This window comes from Eulemur rufifrons, chromosome 15 (genome assembly GCF_041146395.1).
Source record: "Eulemur rufifrons isolate Redbay chromosome 15, OSU_ERuf_1, whole genome shotgun sequence".
Taxonomy (NCBI): Eukaryota; Metazoa; Chordata; class Mammalia; order Primates; family Lemuridae; genus Eulemur; species Eulemur rufifrons.
Window position 1 is genome coordinate 4,355,109 of NC_090997.1, and position 19,952 is coordinate 4,375,060.

The following is a 19,952-nucleotide window of genomic DNA, read 5'->3' on the forward strand; positions in this document are numbered from 1 at the left end:
CCCCCCCCCCGCCCCCCGCAATAAAAACATAATTATGGGGCTTTATTTAAAAAAAAGGCAAATTATGGTGACATGCTTTAATTATCTGCCAAGCAATGGCGGGCTGAATTACATAGGCAGGGCCTTGGAGGTTACCTAAAAATAAAGCAAGAAGCCTCATTAGATGCTAATTGCTGCTTTTGCCAACCGAAGTGAGATGCTGGTGCCGTGTGCCACTCTGGGCCAGGCTGGCTGGGCGGTGGGGCGAGCCCTGCGGGCATGCAGGAGGGCAGGGAGGAGCCCTCGGTGCCCAGGGGTGCCTTGGTGTCCCCTCCATGTTCAGTGGGCTGATGGAAACCCGGGGCTGGGAGGAGGGAGCATCAGAAAGACCCTCCTCTAGGACCCCTTGGTGGGCCTGGCGGCTGAGGCGCAGCTTTGTGCCTCCGGGGCCTGAGAAGGCGGGCTGGGAGGGGCAGACCACAGGGCACCAGAGCTCAGAACCAGCCCCTCTGAGCTGGAGGGGACCCGAGGCTCCAGCTTGTCCCCTGCTTGTGGAGCTGACCGCTCCAGGTTCGAAGGAGCTCCACAAAGGCGTCCCGTGTGTCCAGCTGGCCTGGCAGCTCAGCGGGCTCCTGCTCAGGCTGGCACAGCCCGGTTTTGGGTTCGAGCCCCAGGCAAGCTCGTGAGTGGGCATTATGGTTCCCTCCTGGCTCCATAAACCCCGAGGGCTGGTGCCACACCTGGCCCACTTGGCTACACGGCCGATCCTCTGGGGAGCTTTTAAAATGTGCCCAGACCCACCCGCAGAGACTGAGATGGAGTGTTCTGGAGACGGCCCAGCAGCGGTATTGTATAAAAGTTCCCGGTGGTTAAAAAAGTGCACTTCGGGGCAGAGTGTCCACTAGCCAAATCCTTCCCCCCGACCTTGAGGAGGCCGAGGCCCCAGGGGAGGAGTGGGCACAGAGCCTGTGGAGACCCCACCAGCCCGTGCACAGAGCGAAGGTCTCTGGGGGCTGCTGGCCCCCTGTCCAGCTGCCAGGGACCATGACAACCCCCATTTTGTTGAAATATGAAATTCTGAAGATACTGAGCAACTGTCCATGTTTCTTGGGTGTCCCACATAAACCCAGGCATTCATAGCTGAGGATGGAGCCGGCCTGCCAGGAAGGGCCCACGCGTCTTGCCACCACGCTCCTGGGCCCACCTGTGGGACCCCAGCCCTGCCTTCGCTGGCCTGCGCCTTCTAGGTGATGGGCCGGGGCCGCAGCAGTGCCCACCTTCCCAGCTGCGGGGCAAGTGCGACTGGCAAAGCCTGCTGGGACCTGGTCCCTCCTGCCCACCTCAGGCCCACAAGCCCACCCATCGCCGGCGCCGCAGGCCCAGCTGCCCCAGATCACCCTCCTCCAAAGCTTCCCTACTTAACCCACCTCATTGCCATAATTATTTCACTGTGGGACAGTCTGATGTGGACGCTCCCTTGGGGTAGGGCTGTGTCTCTCCCCACTGACGGGGACCCGGATGCCCTGGGCAGGCCGTGCTAGGCCCAGCCTTGGGGCTCCCGATGGTCTAAGCCCCACGCAGCCTGCTCCCCGCTACAGGAGGCCTTGAAGTCTGACCCTGACCCCCTTTGCAGCCGGGGGAGGACAGTGCCTCCCACTGCTGTCTCCTGGGAGCCGGGGAGCGAGGGGCAGCGTCCCCCTCGGAGAGAAGGTGATTCTCCCCTCGGAACCGACACGGAGGCCCCACAGACGTGAGGGCAAGTCCTGAGCCGAGCAGCAAACCCTGGCTCCAGGCCCGACCTCGCCGTGGGCGTCAGAGTCGATCAACTCACGAGCTGAGGGGGCCAGAGAGGGGCAACGTGCCCAGGTCGGTGCTGGCAGAGAAGCAGCCAGGGAGAGAGCTGGCTGCACCCCCTTCTGCATCCAGCCCCCTCCTCCCACACGCAAACACTGCCCCGGAACCTTCTGGCAAACACTCTTGGTCTGGTAACCTAATTTTGCCTGACTGGGCTGGAGCAATTCTGGGTGGTTTAGGGACCACGCTGCACAAGTAGGGTGATCAGTGAGAGTCACCCCCTTTCCTCTCTCCTTCTCTTACCCAGTTACTTATTGAGCATGTACTAGGTGCTGCAAACAGACCCCTGGGGAGAAGAGATTTCCTGAGCACAGGTGTGTGGGACCACCCCTCCCCCCAGGAGTAAGAGTGGGCTTATCAAGGGGGCACTAACACCTGGCTCCCTGCCCAGGGTCCCTCCACTCCCTTGGCCACGGTGCCCCACACGGTCAGCTAGCTGCGGAGGTGGGGGGGTGGGTGCAGGACCTGGGGCGGGGAGGCAGCCTGGCTTCAGCTGCTGCCTGTGGCCTCATTGTGTCGCTGGCCCTATAATTTATCCCTGGCAGAGCCCAGCCCCTGAGCCACTCCCGCACCCCACCTCCTGACCTGCCAAGGAAGAGAAGGGGACAGGCATGCTCATGACGTGGGTGTGAGGCGGACTCCCATTCACCTGGGCTTAGACGGGCAGGTAGACACTCACGCAGGACAAACACATGTGTGTGGGGCGTACACAGACATGCAGCCAAACAGACACTCGCATGCCGGGCTGAGTGTGCCACACACCCCCACGCCATAGCCCCTACTTAGGGACCCACGTGGACACACATGCCACACTCTGATCTCCAGGACAGACAGACATCTTAGCACCTGGACCTGGAGACAAGAGGCGGGGAGGGCTGCGGGGACTGGCAGCCCCAGAAGTCAGTTTCTCAAGAGGAGGATTTCCTGGCGGGCAGAGGACAGGCTCAGGGGTGGGGTGGGGTGGGTCCCTCCCTCGGGGCTGCAGGGCAGGGGACCACCTGATTTCTGGAATGTCCTGCAATGTCCCTGCCCCCTCACCTGGAAACCTGGCCCCACCCTGCCCGAGGCCTTTCCACGCACGGCACACTAACTCCAGCCCGGGGAACAGTCTCCATCTCCCAGTCCCTCCTCCCTCTCGCTCCAGGCCCTCTGGCCACGGGTTGAGCCCACGGTCCCATGGCAGGACCCTCAGCGGATGTGGAGCCCAGGTGCAAAACCATGTGTTTATTTTTATTAGAAATGTTCTTGGTATAAAAACAATCATGCGCTACACATTGTCATCAATAACCATCACCAAACACCCAGGCACTGAACTCCGTGTGGTTGGCAGGAGGGGCAGGCGGGCAGGCGGGCAGGACACACGGCAGACGGGCAGGCTGCGGGCCACGGGGACACACACAGAGGCCACCAGGAAGACGCAGCACTTGGCAACACACTCAAGATTTGTTTTCGTTTTGTTTTGGCTTTTTTGTGTTTTGCATTTTGTTTTTTTTTTTTTTCCTTTTTTTCTCTTTTGTGACATGTAAGATTTGGTGAATTGGAAAAGGGTGGCAGGGTGAGGGGAGCGAAGGCTAGACAAAAATGATGTCAAGGAGGACAGGAAAGAAAAAGGCATGAGCGGAGTGACATGGCTGGAACCAGGAGAAAGCAGGAGGAGCTGGAGACAGAGGACGAGGGAGAGGAGGCCGAGGCGAGAGCCGGGAAGAGAAGACGCAGAAAAGCCGAGAACAGAGGTAACAGAACATAAAGACAGGGGCCTGGAGACAGACTGAGAAGGTCGCCCTTAGCGCAGACAGAGACGGACGGAGGGAGAGAACCAGCACTGGGGCCCACACGACCTGAGCCCCTGGTCTGCAGCCAGGAGGGGCAGTGGTCCAAGACACAGGCTCCTGTGGTGGCCTGTAGCTGCCAGCCCCTCGTCCTCCTCCTGTCGCCCACCTGGCTTGCCGAGGCTGCCCAGCAGTGACAGCCGGGGGCTCTGCTGTCCTCAGCACCAAGCCACGTCCGTGGACACCCACAGGCAGGCAGGACATCAGCTGGGCCCTGGAGAGTGGCCCTGGGCCGATGCACCATCCTCAAGGGTCGCGGCTCCTCCTCCTGCGCGGCTCCGTGGCCCAGCTAGATTGCATGGTTGGTGTAGGTGACGTACGTCTGTTTGGTGGCCAGTGCTGGAAGGAGAGAGACAGGGGCACCCAGGAGTCAGGGCACCCCCCTGCACAAGAACCTACCACAGCTCCCCACCACCCACGGCACCCAGCCGTCAGCACCCTGCAAACCAGCGTCAGCCCCCCCACCCCATTCCCAGGCCTTGGCCCAGTCCCACCTCCACGCCTCCTGGGCTGGGCTGCTGGCCTGGACCACCCTCCCTCACCCCACCAGACCCCACTCCTGGGGAGGGTCTCCCCACCCCGGAGCCCCTGCCGCCTCCTAACTCCACCACCCCGTGAAAGAATCCTTTTCGTTTGTGATATCATGTAACCTTAAAATATCGTCAAAGGGAAGTCTTCCAGAGGTTCAAGCACACATTCCGGAAGAGCACATGCAAAGAAGGCACACTGAACAAACTAGAGTGGCGGCCTAGACGGGGGACTAGGGAGGGGCAGAGTGGCCGTGCAGGGCTGGAAACTGAGGCATGTGATCAGCTCAGCCCTCTGCCCCACGCCCAGAAAAACGCAATCCCCAGACGCCACCACCCACTGTGCACGCACCTCCTATTTCTTGGTTCCCCTGTCTCCTCTCAGCCCTTCCCTGCACCTGTCTTCCCCACACGGGGACTGGGGGACTGGGCTGGCGTGCCTGCCTCGTGGCCTCAGCGCTTCCCAATACTCCACGTCCTCCCCTGCATTTCCCAGCCTCCCTTGCATTTGCGTTGAGGCCACGTGACTCTCTGTCCAGTGAGCCGTGGCTGGAAATGATGGCAGTCACTCTGGAGTAAGGGCAACCCCCCTGGCATACCCAGCCCCCATGGGACCCCTCCCCCCCAGGCCCAGCCCCGTGCCAGTCCCAAAGCCGGCCAGGGTGCGATCCCACAGCAGCCCAGTGAGCGGCCACAGAAGCGTCACCCCATCCGACAGGTGAGGAACTGAGGCCAGAGGGGCGAGGAGCCTGGCCAGCCCCGTGCTTTGTCCTGCCTGCAGGGTGTAGGGTTTCCCTCGGCAGCCAGGGCCAGCCCAGTGGCGAGTGATCAAGGGCAGTATCACCACCTTGGCGGGGGGCTGGTCTGCTGGTGGGGACAGAGGAAGCAGATGGGAGAAAATCAGCTGCCCTTTGTCTTAAAGCTGTCCTGACCCTCCGTCGGGATCCTGTCAGCTCAAAATGAGGCGCATCTGCCAGACAGCCAGGGGCACCTGGCCGGGGAGGAGGGAATGGGAGCAGCGTGGGGTTCTGCAAGTCGTCCTCCCGATCTTCTCTGCCTTGTTTTTGCTGGACACATGGCTGCCAAGCTGAGGACTATGCTTCCCAGCCTCCCTTGCAGCTAAGTAGGGCTTTGCATGTGACCACATTCTTGCTAAGCAAATATGAGTGGAAGGGCTGTGTCTAATTTCCGTGTCATTTGATTCAAATGGAACGTGTGCCCTATACATCCTCTTTTCCCTTCTGTGAGCAGAACAGGCATTGAGATCAGTCAGCCTCAGTCCTCTGGGAGCCGACGGAAGGAACCTGGGTCCCAGCTGCTGCCCAGCCATCGTGTACTATCATGGCACAGAGAAACAAACATCTGTCTGAGTTGAGTGACTCTATTCTGTTCTGGGACCTCTTTGTCATAGCAGCATAACCCAAAGCCCACTAAAATAGGCAGGATGCTGTGTCCGACTGTCAGAGGGCCCATCATGTGTGGAGGAAGCAAACTTGCTGGGCATGGGGTAAGCAGAGGGGCTCACCGTGGGGCCAGGGGGCAGGCATGGGGATCAGAGTTCAGTTCCGCTAAAGGGACCTTTCTCCTGGCCAGAGCTGAAAGTGGAGTGGGTGGACTTATGTGGTAGCGAGCTTCCTGTCAGCAGAAATATTCAAGAAGAGGATGAAAAATCATTTGGCTGGCTAGTTGACAGGGAAGTTCCAAGGTTTAGGTGCCACCTGGACAGGTGCTAATAGAAGAAAATGGCGCCACAACATCCAGGAAAAGAATAAGAACACAGCATGGTGCCTTACAGTTTATGAAGACTTCTCATCTTTCTTTCTAAAGTGACCGTGTCCCTCCAGGGTGCTGGATGACCAGGAGGGTAGAGGGACCACGGGACAGGTCAGTTTTAGTGGGCAGCATCCAGGGGGCGGTCTGGGCCTGGGCCACCCAGGGATGGCAGAGGGTCCCGAAGGGAGGCAGGGTAGGGGCAGGTGCAGACCGGAGCCCTGGAGACGGGAGCCCAGCTGCTAGTGGCAGGGAGGCCTCCTGCTCCTCAGGTAGCTCCTTCCCTTCCCTGCTGGGCCTCAGTTTCCCTGCCTGAAACATGAGCGGCTGGCCCTTTTCCTGAGGGGCTCCCAACCACCCGCTGGCATCTCCACCCCATTCTACCTCCCACAGTCACTAAAAGAGCCGGCAGCCAGCTCTGCGGATCCGGATCCGGATCCCTCGCCGCAGGCCAGGCTGGTGAGAGCCGGCTCCCCAGGGCCCATCCCTCCCTGGCGAACCGCTGAAATGGAGTTTCCAAACCTGCCCAACCCATCGGCGGCTCCGGCTCAGAGGTGACGGAAGATCCCAGTCACGGCCGCAGCAAAATCCCTCCTGCCTGCGAGGGTGCACACCTGAGGGCCACTGAGGGCACCAGGGGCAGGTTGGGGGGACAGCTGGGTTCCTGTTCTCCCCCAAGACCAGAGCTGTGTCCTAGGAAGTCCAGTTCATGTTTCCAGAGCCTGGGGTGGGGGTACGCTCAGGCCTCAGCTGCAGCCAGAGCCTCCAGAGCCTTCAGCCGAGCCTCAGTCTCACCCTCTGGAAAACGGGTGCAGCGAGTCCGCCCGGGGCCCCCACGAGCTAACAGTGAGGCTCTGGGGAGACCTGGGGTCCGGGTCCGCCTGCACTAGGGGATCTCGGCGCCCGCCACGTGGCCCTTCCATCAAATTGACCTCTCAGAGCCACAATTCCTTCATCTGTAAAATGGGGTGATGATGAACCCCATCTGGGGTCAGCCTGGGGTGGATGGTGGATGGAAACACCCTTTAAATCATGCAAAATGCGGGGCAAAGGGGCAGGGCTGAAAGGACTACAGTGAGGAGGACAGTGGGGACAGCCGCACCCGGGGCACCGTCAGAGTGAGGGGCAGGGGTGTGGGCAGAGGTGTCCGCCGCTGGAGGCTGGATAACAATTAGCCGGGCAGCGCCAGGCGCGCGCTGACAGCCCCATTTGTCGCCCATGTCTCCGCACCCAATCTGCCTGCAATCGGGCCCTGAATTATTTATTCTGTTGTTTAAAGATACGTGGCCTGCCAGTGACAGAGTGAAAAATGTCCCTGCTCCACAGGAGTGACACCTCCCCACTCCTTCTGCTCACAACCCCTCCGTCAGGCTGTCCCCAGAATTAATCACTGGCTCCCGCCCGGCACCTCTGTGGCCCCCGCTGTCACGGAGCGGAGAGACACAGGGTGCTGGTGCTGGCCCTCACGGCAGGGAGGGGCTCTCATCCCTCCCCTGCAGGAAGTAGGGGCCGAGGGCACTGGGTCCTCCCTCGCCGTGTCTCCACACCTCCACGCCTCTCCTTGTCCGGCATGAGTGGGTGATTGTCCCCTGTTCCCAGGTGACTGGCCAGAGCAGAGACAGAGGGGCAATGCCAGTGTGGAGCCAGCAGAGCTCTCTGGGAAGGCCCCCGGCCTCTATGTGGCCCTCCGGCCTGTGATGGCACCATCAGTGTCACCCTTTAGGGGCAGGGTGTCATCTCCGAAGAGGGCTGATCCCCACTAGCTCTCGGGCGCTCGGGGGCAAAGCCCGGTTGGCAGACCTGCCCCTGCACTCAGCAGAGAGGGGGGCTTTGGAGGAACAGGACCCAGGAAGGCAGGTTTCCCTGGGAAGGAAGAAAAATGGGGCAGGGGAGCACGGGGACAGGGAGGGGGTCCCTGCACAGGACAGAAAGGCCTGGTTAGGGCTTTATTTGAGGGGTCTTTGGACATCCGGGTAGATGTGAAAGGCCAAAGGTGGGGGTCCCGTGAGGCCCCCTGCCCCTTCCCAGCCCAGCATGGAGGCCGGTGTGGCAGCTGAAGGGAGCCCCGGAGCCGCGGGTGGGGACAGCCGGTGTTCGGGGAGGAGCAGCAGGACTGGAGAGAACCAGAGGTCGCTGGCGGGGGGGGGGGGGGCGGGGAGGACGCACAGTGTGTCAGAGACAGGTATGCTGCTTGGCACAGAGGATGGGGACCCAGGGAACAGGAGGTCACATGAAGTCAGAGCCAAGAGACACTGTGCTGGGGCCGCCCAGCCACCACCTGGCTGCGTAATCTCAGGAGGGTCGCCAAACCCCCACCCTACCCGGGCCTCACAGGACTGTGGTGAAGACTGCTCGGCAGGGAGAGGACTGTGGGGAGTGAAGTCCCCTCACAGGGGAAGGGACTCTTTCTGGCTGATGTTCCCTCACACGTGGGAGTCGAGGATGGAAAGGAAGACGCTCCACCCGGAGCCCCCAGGTGGCCCCGCAAGAGGTGCTGCGGGGAGGGAAGGGCTGTTTCTGCTGAGCCATTGGTGGGTGACACGGGGCCTCCTCTCCGGACCTGTGCCCTGGGCCTTCTGTGGTCTGGCCTGTGTCCCTCCTGCTGCCGTCAGAAACGTTCCTTCCCGGCCTTTCGCAGACCAGGGGGAGGAAGCAGGTCCCACCGGGATCTAAAACTCTCCACCCTCCCCCACCAAGAGAAGCCCCAAGACTTTCAGAGACGGAGGAGGCAGGAGCTGCCATTTAAACCTCTGGGCCACGTCCAGGTGCTCAGGGAGGAAGCCAAGGCCCTCGGTGGGTCTGTGTGACCACAGCGGCCCCTCCCCTTCCCGCCAAAGCGCGACCCTCGGTGCTGAGGTCTCCTCCAACACCCCCCATAGATACTACCAGAGGGCGGCAGTGCCATAGGCCCCTCGGCCTGCCCCACCCCCTCACTTACCTGTCCTGGCCGGCCCACGTCCTGGGTCCCCATTTCTCAGGGCCCTGCTTACGGCCTGGCTGGACAAAGCCAAGCTGGGGGTTACAGCTGCTCTGGCACCAGGGCCGCTCCTCCCAGGTCACCCAAGGGCCAGCGAGCAGGGACCCTCTGAGAAAACCCCACCTCCCAGCGGAACTGGAAGGGCAGGTGGAGACGTGGGCCCCAGGACAGAGTCCCCGAGGCCCACGCCACTCTGCAAGAACCAGGCGCCCCAGGGCCTCACTCCAGGTAGGGCAGAGACCCCTGCAGAGGGGCGACCAGGACTGGCGTCAGGGAGCACTGGAGGTTCCCTCGAGGCTCCCTGGGGGACGAGGGACAGAACCGGCTCCAACCTGGTGCCTCAAGGCTCTCCCTGAGATCCCTCTGGGCAAGGCTGGGCAAGGCCGCTCAGCTGCGGCCCAGGTTCTCCCGTGTCCCCCTAGAAGACCTGGCCAGGGAGGGGCGTGGCTAGGGAGGGGCGGGGACTGGGCGGGCCCAGGGGGAGAGGGGCGGGGCCAGGCACTCACCTGGGGCCTCGAGGTTCTCGCAGAGCTCGGATTTGGCCTCGCCATTGGGCCGGAAGCTGCCCTTCTGTGTGAACTTGTTGGACATGGTGGCAGCGGTGACAACGGCTTTGAGGCTGCGCTTGCGCTTGGGCACGTTCTGCTCCGGGTGGAAGAGGATGATGTAGACCTTGGGCATGTAGAGCATTCCCAGGGACACCGAGGCGCTGAGACTCACCGACACGGTCAGTGTCGTAGTCTGGATGTACAGCTGGAGGAGGGCGGCCAGCGTCAGAGCCGGCTCACCGGCCTCGGCCCTGACCTCTTCCATCTCCCGCCCAGGGACAGCCGCGGCAGGGGCAGACCGGGGACCCCACCCTGCGTCCCACAGGCTTCAGGCAGAGGGAGTCGTGGTGTGAGCCGGAACTTTAGACCAGAATTTCTGTATTCAAAATCTTGCTCCACAACTTCCAGCTCAAGTCACATCCTTGTGCCTCAGTTTCCTCACTTATAATATGGGCAGGATAATTATAGCATTTGCGTTCTAGGGCTGCTGTGAGAACCGAATAACTTTATAGATGTTAAAACAGCGCCGGGCACGTGGCGAGTGCCCTTGTGTGCTATCTGGGGGCGGCTCTCCTGGGGAGGGGCTCTCAGGGGACCACAGGGGGCCCTTCCCAGAGCTCACGGTGAGATGATACCTGCTGGTGCCCTGGAACAACTCCCGGTGGCCAGGCCACAGCCCCTCGACCAGGCCGCCATTCGTGACTGCCCCACACGGTGGCCCTGTGCAGAGCGGGCTGCGGGCACAGGAGCCACAGCGCCCATCAAGACACGGCGGTGGCAGCGCATTCAGGGCTCATTTCACGCTCGCTCACCGGCACTAACAGTGACAGATGTTTAGCACAATGAAAGCCCATCAATCTGGTTGCTGGGTAACCCCTTCTTCTATAGCGGGGCCTTCCAGGCAGGACCGGACAATTCCCACTGCCCCACCTGGGGTTCCCCTCCCCGCCTGCTCCCTCCGTCCGGCCCTCCAGGCATCAGCTGTGCCTCTGGCCCCCTCAGCCAAGGTGGGGCCAGGGCAGACCTGGGCTGTCTCCCAGGTCTGGGCATGAGGGAGGCAGGAAGTACTCTGCCCCTAAATCTGCCATTTCTGGACCTAAACCCTCCCCCAGGGCATGGCTGATGTGCCTCCTCCTCCAGGAAGCCTTCCCTGACCTCTAGTTTTCTCTGACCCCCATGACACCCTTCATTTCTTACACCCAGCCCAGCAGTGTGGCACACAGGTCTGGACTTGCTTCCTGAGGGCACAGGGGCCCCGGCCTCATCTGGCGTAATAGTAACCTGAGGGTAGGGGCCTGTTCTCATATTCCTCCCATCTCCTACCTGCCTCTCCTTAAATGCCTCATGACCCTGGATTTGAAGGCCTTCATTTCCAGCCACCCCTCCCCGGGTTTCCTACCTTTGGCAGAGGGCCTGGAAAGGAATAGGGTCTAAAAGGAGAGTCCCACCCCTCTGTGGGTCTCAGTTTTTTCACCAGTGCGGTGGGATGATAGCACCTCCCTCACCCAAACCATGAGCTTACCCCACACAGACTGGGAAGCCACATGGAACTTGCTTTAGTGTTTGCAGGTGCTGGGCTGAAACTGAACAGACATAGCGGCATGGCTAGATGGCCAAGATGTTCCCAAGCCAAGGAGCTGACACTCCTGTGAGCGCAGCTTCCAGGCTGGCGTGGCCCAGATCAAGCAGGGCTCAGTGGGCAAGAGGCTGGGAGCATGGAGAGGCGGCCCCATTTGCCAGTGTCCAGGAAACGTCACAGGCTCTGTCCCCCAGCGAGGACACACCCCTCCAGACACAGACAGACACTCCCCAGTCCTCGCACACCCACACTCTCACCCTTGGACACAGAGCTTCTCTGTCGGCAGGAAAGGTCATGACAAGCCAGGGGGCGTGTGCGGCCATCTCTCCCAGCCTGAGGTGGGCCGGTGGCCAGGGTCAGGAGGGGAGGGACAGGCAGCAGAGCATCAGAACAGACCCTCGGAGAACACTCTGGAATCCTGGGCTAACGGAGAATAAGTTTGTTATGTGGGTCTTCACCGTTGGACTGGGAGTTCCCTGGGACAAGGTGTGTCACCCTCATTAGAACGGGGGCTCCCTGCGGGCAGGGGCTGTCTGTCCTTGCACACTGGGGGTCTTGGGCACAGGGGCTGTGTTCCAGGTCATGCTTGCCCCCTTGCTGAGGGGGTAGCGTGCAACTGGGCCCACGTGGAGTTAGGGGGACCACGGGGAGCCCTGCGGCGGACACAGCCCTGCGTTGGGAGTCAGGAGCCTGGGGTCTGGGTTCCACTCTGCCCTGGCCCACTGTGGGATGCTGGGCGAGTTTCCTCCCCTCTCTGGGCTGCAGGGGTCCCCTCCATTAACACAGGCAGGTCAGCTTTCTGGGCAAGCCACCTGTGCAGTCACACAGGGCCTGTGCCCAGAAGGGCCCGTGCTTGGTTTAATGCCCTGCTGCTGCTGGCTCGAACTCTGAGTAAGTTTTGAACAAGGAGCTCTTCATTTTCATTTTGCACTGGGCCCTGAAAATTATCGAGCCAACCCTGAGCACAGTCATTGATGTTCTGTTTTGATTTTCAGCCTAGGAGCCTTTCTGCAAACAAAATACAGGGAGGGGTATGAACCGATCAAACTTGAGCAAAGCAGTCCTCCCCCAGTTTGCGGGGGCCCCTCCCTCCCAGCAGGGGCGCTGGGGGCTCCTCTAGGCCACTCCCCAGGCGGGGAGGTAGGCCCTGTGCACAGCAGGAGTGGGGCTGCCCACCCCAGTTCCTCTCCCTGCCCCAGGGTCTGGGATTCGCACCTACCACTGGAGGCTGCCTCTGTCTCAGACCTGGTTTGCAGAGCCCCTATGAAAGCATGGCCGCCAGGAGGTGGGCGGGTGAACCCTTATCAGAGAGACAGTGGTCTCTAGAACCCAGCAGGTGCTCCTGCAGGGATGGGACCTGCGCACCAGGAGGGCCCAAAGGCAGGCAGAGCGAGAGGCGGCCTCTGGCTGTGGTCTCCCCCCCTCTCCCAGCCACCCAGCTCCGGGCCCACTGGTGCCGGCACTGCCAGCTTTCTGGTTCCTCCTTGCGACACACCCTTGCTACACTCCCTCCCAGGAGGTAGTCCCAGCTGGTTTGGGAGGCAGGGCGGGGACAGAGGTCACATGGGGTGGGGCAAAGGGCACAGCAAGGAGCAGCTGTGGATGTGGATGGTGAATTTCCTGTTTTCATGCAAGGCCTGGTGGGTACAGGGTGCGAGGGGCCCTGGCGGGGGAGCTGAGGAGCTCTGCCTGCTCTGGGCTTCTGCCCAGGCCAACCCTGGTGGGCACTGAGAGCCTCCGAATCCATACAAACCGGACAAATGAACTTCCCACACCCTGGCCCACCTCCCCAGCCACGTCCTGCCCAGGCCTGGCTAAGCAGGAACCCCGCATGGTGGAGAAAGCCGCCCCGGTGGCTCCGGGCAATTCCACATGGCTGCGGTGCTAAGCCCTGGAAATCCAGGCTAAGCTGGGAAATCCATCCGCCTGCTCGCCAGAGCGGCACAGACAGCTTCACTCTGTGCCGGCACCTGCACCCTGGGGGAGCGGGCGCAGCTGAGCACGGGCAAGTGTGTGCGCACCCTGGGCACACGCGCGTGCACATCTGCATTGCACACACACCTGAGCTCACAGCTACACACTTGTACCCGACTCATGCGCACGCACACCTTCACACACCTGGGTACACACACGCATGGACACAGATGTAGTCACAGATACCTACACACATCCACCTGCACACACTCACACCTGTGTGCACAAACACTCCGGCGTGCACATGCTCAGTCTGCACACCCCATGCACACCAGCAGCCATATCCCACTCAGCACACACGGCAGCCCCTCCCCACTCGATCTGCACGCACACAGGCACACGCTCCCACCCACTGCCAAACACCTACGTGCACAAAAAGGCACACACACTTCTATACCCATCCCATAGCTCCCGACAACAGCCACACCCCCCTCGATCCACACACACGCACACCTGGCGGCCAGGTCTGCAGCTTGCACCGGGGCATTTTGTAGCTCCGGCATGACGTGACGTGGCCCAGATATAGCCTCGGGGTCACCGAGCCTCTAAGGTGCCTGGGGAGAAAGTCCGAAGGGACTTCAGAGCTCATGCTCAGAGCTCCACCCCTTCCCCATGAAGAGGCCCAGAAGCGGGGAAGGGCATGTCCCATATCCTAGCCACAAGGGGCAGAGCCAGGTTGTATGGCCACAAGTTGGTGTGAGGCCAGCCTGTTGTGTGACCTAGGGCAAGTCCCTGGCCCTCCCTGGGACTCCAAGGAGATCGTGTGGGAGGCTCCTTCATGATCAGGGCTGGGGGGACCTTTTACAAAGGGAGAAATCATAGGCAGGTAGGGTCACCGGGAGAGACTGGAGGGGTCAGAGGGCGAGAGGGGCTGGACCCCAGTATCTGGAGGCGGGAGGGTCTGCTACCTCGGGATGGCGCTGGCACAGCCAGAGGGAATTATGGCAAGGCGGAGGGGGCTGCTCAGCCACCTGCTGTGGCCCCCCAACACCTGCCTTCATTCCCCGAGGGAGTCTGGGAGCATGGGAAGGGGCCCCCTGGTATGACCAAGGGTAATTTCCTCCGCTGCCAGCTCCCTGGGGTGCGGAGTGCCCTCCCCTGCTGGCTCCCGGGGCCGTGGGCACTGAAGGGCATAGAGCCTCTGCCTGCACCTGTGCCCAGCAGGGGCCTCCCGCAGGCCTGGTGGGGCCCAGCCCAGCTCACAGCACAGCTGGGCGCAGTGGCTGGGTGGCCCTGGCATGCGGGGTGGTGTTCCCCTGCCAAAGCCAGGCCCAGCCTCAGGCCTCAGGCCACTCACTGCCAGCCCCAAGGTCTGCTTCTTAGAACCCTCCAGCCCACGCGGCCACCACTGGAAAATGAGCCACAGGCCTCCCTGGGATTCAGAGTGGAGGACACGGCTCCCGCCCTCCAGGAGCTGTTAGAAAAGTGGTGGGATCTACCAAGGAAGTCCCAGGGCGGGGGAGGTGGCCCAGAGCTACAGGGGGACAGCGTGGGCTGCGGCTGGGGCTCCTGAATTAGAGCAGAGTCAAGTCCAGCTGTGCCACCCTTGGCTGTGTGACCTTAGGCAAGTCACTTCCCCTCTCTGTGCTCTAGGACCTCGTCTGCAAGCAGGCATGATGAGGCCTACCCTTGCCAGCTGCCATGGGCCTGGTGGCTGGTGGGTGAAGCATCTGACACATGACAAGCACCCATCTGTGGCGCTTTGGTGGCCGTCTCACTGAAAACCAAGCATCGCTGGGAGCTTGGACCTCGGCTCATGGCTTTAAATGCCAGGCTCAGGCTGACAGCTGCCTAGTTATGTCTCCAGCCCAGAACGTGCCCCTGAACTCCAGATTCCTACAGTCAGCCACTGACTCGACAGCTACACTTGGATGTCCAACGGGCACCCCAAACTTAGCACATCCAAAGGACCCCCGTCGCCTGTCCCCACGCAGGCTCCCCTCGTTGCCTTCTCCTTCACGTGTGGAACCCCTTCCTTCCCGACCGCCCGGGACAAACCCCTGGCTCCCCCTAACTCTCTCCTGTGTCTCACCCCAAGTACAATCCGTCAGAAACCCCGACGGCCCGGCGCCAGACAGGCCCAGACTGCCCCACCGCCCACCGCACCTGCTGTCGGCACCCTCCCGCCCAGACCACGACAGTCACCTCCTGACAGCTGCCTGCTCCTGGCAGCCAGGGGGTCCTTTCCACCCCCCATCAGATCTGGCCCTCCCCTGCTCAGAAGCACAGTGGCTCTCTTCTCACTCACAGGAAAGGCCAAAGTCCTTCCCGCAGCCTCCCCAGTCACCCGTCCCCTCTCCTCGGGCTTCTTCAGCCCCACCCCCCTTACAGTGTGGTTACTGCTTGTACCCGCCCCCCGTGTCACGTGGTTGCTGCGACACCTGAAGGACGGCAGGGGAAGGGTCACGGCCAGTTTACTGAGGAAGAAACTGAGGCTAGACAGGCCAGCTGGCCAGATCCCACAGTGACACATGGAGCTGGGGCTCTTGGTCCACTGCAATGCCCCTGACATCAGTGACTCCCAGTCCCTCGAGATAAAACCCCCCAGGCACCCAGTGCAGGGCTGGGATGTTGGCAGAGCCCAGAGTTCCCTTGCGGTGCACCCAGATCCTCAGGCCGGGCCAACGCACCGCAGAGGCAGCCCCTCTGCAGCTCCAGCCCCGGGAGGGAAGGGCCGCAGCTGGCACTGCCAGGCCCGGCTCCTGGGCCGGGAGAGAGGGTGGCCACACCCAGTATGTCCCACACCTCAGGGACCCGTGGGGCTCCTGCAAGGGGGTGGAGGAGGGAGCACAGAGGAGCAGACTAGAAGGAAGACTGCGCAGGGAGAGAGGCGAGGGAAAGGAGTCTAGAAAAGAATGAAGAAGGAAAGAGGGCTCAAGGGTGTGGCATCCCAGGCTGATAGGAAGGCGGGGAAGGAGGTGGGAGGGAGGTGGATGCAGGGATGGAGAGATAGGGAGAGAAGGGAACAGGGAGGCCAGGAGGAGGAGGGCGGTGGAGAGGGAGGGACGGGGGCCAAAGGAGAGAGATGAGACAGAGAGAGAGAAACCAGGGATTGGGCAGGAACAGAGCAAGAGAGGGAGAGAGGAGAGAAGGCCCAGAGCCCAGAGAAAAACCTTTCACGGGAAGAGAAGGCAGCACGGCCTGGAAGCAGGCACTTCCGGAACGTGCCCCCCCGTCCGCCCAGCCCGCGCGCTGCTCACCTTGTCGGCTGACTGCGAGGTGCCGAAGAAGATGGGGATGAAGGCCAGCCAGACGATGCAGGTGGTGTACATGGTGAAGCCGATGGGCTTGGCCTCGTTGAAGGTCTCGGGCACGCCGCGCGTCTTGATGGCGTACACGGTGCACGTGACCATGAGCAGCATGCTGTAGCCCAGCAGGCAGATGAGCGACAGGTCTGAGATGTCGCACTTGAGCACACCCCTGGCGAAGCGGGGGTCCAGCGTCCGCTGGTCCTGGAAGTCCACCACCGAGTGGGAGGGGTCCACCACAAACCACACACAGATGCCCAGCAGCTGCAGGGAGATGAGGCTGAAGGTGATGGCCAGCTGCGAGGCGGGGCTGATGAAGCGCGGGGCGCTGACCGAGCGCTTGCCCTGCTCGAAGATGCGGTAGATGCGGTTGGTCTTGGTGAGCAGGGCGGCGTAGCTGACGCTCATGCCGAGCCCCAGGAAGATGCGGCGCAGCGAGCAGGTGCCCAGGTCGGGCTCCGCGATCATGAGGAACGTGGTGGCGTAGCACAGGAAGATGCCCGCCAGCAGGACGTAGCTCAGCTCGCGGCCAGAAGCCTTGACGATGGGCGTGTCATTGTAGCGCACAAAGGTGACCACCACAAACAGCGTGGCGGCGATGCCCACCACAGCCAGGAAGAGGGGCAGCACGGCCCAGGGCGAGTCCCACTCAAGCTTGATGATGGGGATGGGCTGGCAGCCCGTGCGGTTCTCCGTGGGCCGCATGTCGTAGGGACACGTCTTACAGGTGAAGCGGTCCACCTGGTACTGGTACCCCGTGCAGGGCTCACAGTGCCAGCAGCAGGGCATGCCCTTCACTGTCTTCTTCCGCTCGCCCGGCTGGCAGGGCAGGCTGCAGATGGAGCGGGGCAGCTGCCGCCCGCTGCCCGGCCAGTGCATCCGCTCTATCTGGCAACGACAGCACCGCCCCGCAGGCCTCAGGACCTGCCACCCAGCGCCCGGACCGCCCCCGGGTGACGCCCTACGGCCCCACACCTGAATTATCCAGTTAGTTGGCTGAAAGTCCAGGTGCCCAGACTCCGCCAGGACTCACTAAACGTGACAGCTGGGCGTTAACAAGCTCCCCTATGGAACTCACACACCGCTGACCTACAGGGAAACCTGACGGAACCCCCACTCTCAGGACTCACGTGGAAACACTCGGCCCAGAAAGCAGCAGTGACAACTCAGTCTCAAGGAGCACCAGCGGCCGAGCGCAGAGAACTCGGGAGACCGGACTCCCAGCCCCTGAGGCTCGCTCCTCACGGTGGTCCCCTGAGCAGCCCAGGCGCTTGCTGGAAATGCACGTTTCGGCCCCGCCCCAGACCCACCTGTACAGAATCTGTGTTTTGATAAAGACCCCCAGGAGATTCATGTGCTGCCCCATGGCTCAGCCCACAGTGCTCCAAGCAGCCCCGGGAGTTGGGGTCGGCAGAGAAAATGAATAAAGGTTTAATCAGCGGACTCTTAATGTGTGCTCAGGGGTTAGCATCTCTTTACATCTTTCTCTAAATTAGTGCTACGCACAGTTACATGTCTCTGAAGACACAAGGCTGTGAGCAAAGGAGCCACAGGAGTGTTGTCACACCCAGCTGAATATGTTACAATATTCTGGAAAGTAAGTGAAGGGCCCAAAAGAGCTGTAGGTCCCGGGCAAAGGGAGCTTGGCTACACCTGGGAGCCGTACTCAAAGCATCTGCTCTAAATACAGTGGCCCTTAGGAAGAGCTCACTCTTAGCGAGCCCGGCCAGACTGGCACCACGTTCGTGCTGGGTGCTCCCTCCTGAGAAGGTATAGCCAGCTGGTTGGGGGCCGTGGGGAAGGTTTCAGAGCGGAGGAAAGGGGCAGGGTGGGGTGGGCAGAGAATCCAAAGAAGCCTCACGGCAAAGTGGGAGGAAAACCTCAAGGAAGAAGGTTGTCTGTGGCTCTGGGCATGACAGGGTGTGCAGTACCTGAGAAGCCACAGGGCTCAGCAAGTGCAACCCTTCTGCGGGGACGGCCAGGCAGGACAATCCCTGTGTACTACAGTTGTAAGGGTGCAGGGGAAAGACCTTTCCCCAGAGGACAAAGGGTGATGGGGAGTGTTCTGGAAAACTTTGTGGTTCCAGGGGAGAGAGTAGTGAATGCCGTCAAGTCCTGAGATCACAGTTCTGCTGCTAGCTGGCTGTGTGCCTTGAGCAAATGCTTGACCTCTCTGATCCTTTATTTTCTCATCTGATGCAATGAAAGCAGATATGAAGCCACTCTGCTCTGTTACTCTGGGTGACTTCCACTTAGAGGCCTAATGGAAATACCTATTTATATGCACCGGAGTGTCCGCTGCACGAGGGCTAGGGCTTTGTCTCTGTTTCCCTGCTGAGGCTCCGGCCCCCAGCACAGGGCTGGCCCATTGCGGAGGCCCCGCAACCCTCCGTGGAACCTATGAAAGAATAGCCGTGCCCAGGCAAGGAGGCCCAGGGCAGCAGTGATGAGGCCGCCTCACCCCCCAGGCCTGGGGGCGGGCAGTGGCCAGGTAGGTGGCTTGCCTGCCACCCAAACCAAGACACTCAGAGAGAAAGCAGAGCAGGCGTGACGGTTAAAGTCCAGCCCACCTCACCTCCCGCCACCACCCCAGCTCTGTCCGGGCCTTACAGCCGAGGGTAACGGAGGATGAGGAGGTCATCGTGGGCTGGACCAGGATGGGCCGTGAAGACGGTTTGGCTGGGTGGAGGGGCCTCGCACTCCTGGGGAGGGGACCTTCAGGGAGGATCCCACTGCCCCCCACACACACCCAGGCCCTGCCACCTTCAGTTGGGACATCTGTAAAATGGGATAACAGTGCCCTCACGGAGCTGTCCCCAGGAGCTGGCACCAACCCAGACGCGCCCCGCTGCCTCTGTCCCGTCGCTTTGCCAGGTGCCCGCACCCCCCCCCATCCGTCTCTCTGCTCTGCAATCCCAGGAGCCTCGTTATAAGGGTGGGCTCTGCTCCTGCCATGAGGGGGACTTAGGGAAGGGCCTCAGTCTCCCCAGGGTGCTTTCCTGAAACATTTCCTCTGGTTTGAAGGTTGTTGGGGCTGAAGGAGATCATGGGTGGACAGTGCCGTGGAGCGCGAGCCTGAGGGGCCCCTCGCCCCTCCGGAAGACACTGTTACTAGAGGAGACACAGGGACACAGTGCCACTCTTCCAGGGTCCCAGAACAAGGATGGCTGAGGCCAGACTAGGACCTGGGCCCCGAGTCTCTCTGTCCCTCCACGGTGTCACACTGAGCCCACACAGCACAGCTGCCCACTTCAGCCTTGCCAGGTAGAGACCAAGCCCACCAGCACTTCCTTGGGGAACAAACCACAGGTCCTTCCTCTCCAAAAACACTGCTCTATTTTACAACTGGGGACACTGAGGGCCAGAGAGGGAAAGTCACCGCATCCCTGGGACGTTCTGTGAGCTAGGAAAGCATGGCTAGGAGGGCCCTGAAGAAGGACTGCCTTCCGGTGTGCTGTGGCGCGGCTGGGGAGCCAGGGCCAGCAATCCACTGGCCTGTGCCCGCTGCCCTGAGACTCCGTGCTCTGCCCAAAGGCAGCCCCCGCCTCACCTTACTGCCCACCCCCGCCAGGCCATTGAGCCATGTCACTCTGGCGTGAACTCTTCTGCCCAGAGTGGCCCCAGCGCTCTGCCAGCGGGCAGCAGGCAGGACGGCCCAGGCTGAGCG

At 61.6% G+C, this 19,952-nt stretch overlaps 1 protein-coding gene across 3 annotated transcripts in view; it reads right to left on the minus strand.

Annotated features, from left to right (window-relative positions):
- Nucleotides 1-3,951: 3,951 nt before the first annotated feature.
- The window catches only part of GRM4 (glutamate metabotropic receptor 4), a 97,592-nt gene continuing 81,591 nt past the window's right edge, over nt 3,952-19,952 (minus strand). For all 3 annotated transcript variants that reach the window (XM_069488903.1, XM_069488901.1, XM_069488904.1), the window contains 3 exons: nt 16,238-17,173; nt 9,443-9,689; nt 3,952-4,001 (listed from right to left, as the gene is read on the minus strand). In XM_069488903.1, the coding sequence (XP_069345004.1) occupies nt 3,952-4,001; nt 9,443-9,689; nt 16,238-17,173 (1,233 nt within the window). The remainder of the gene's footprint in view (nt 4,002-9,442; nt 9,690-16,237; nt 17,174-19,952) is intronic.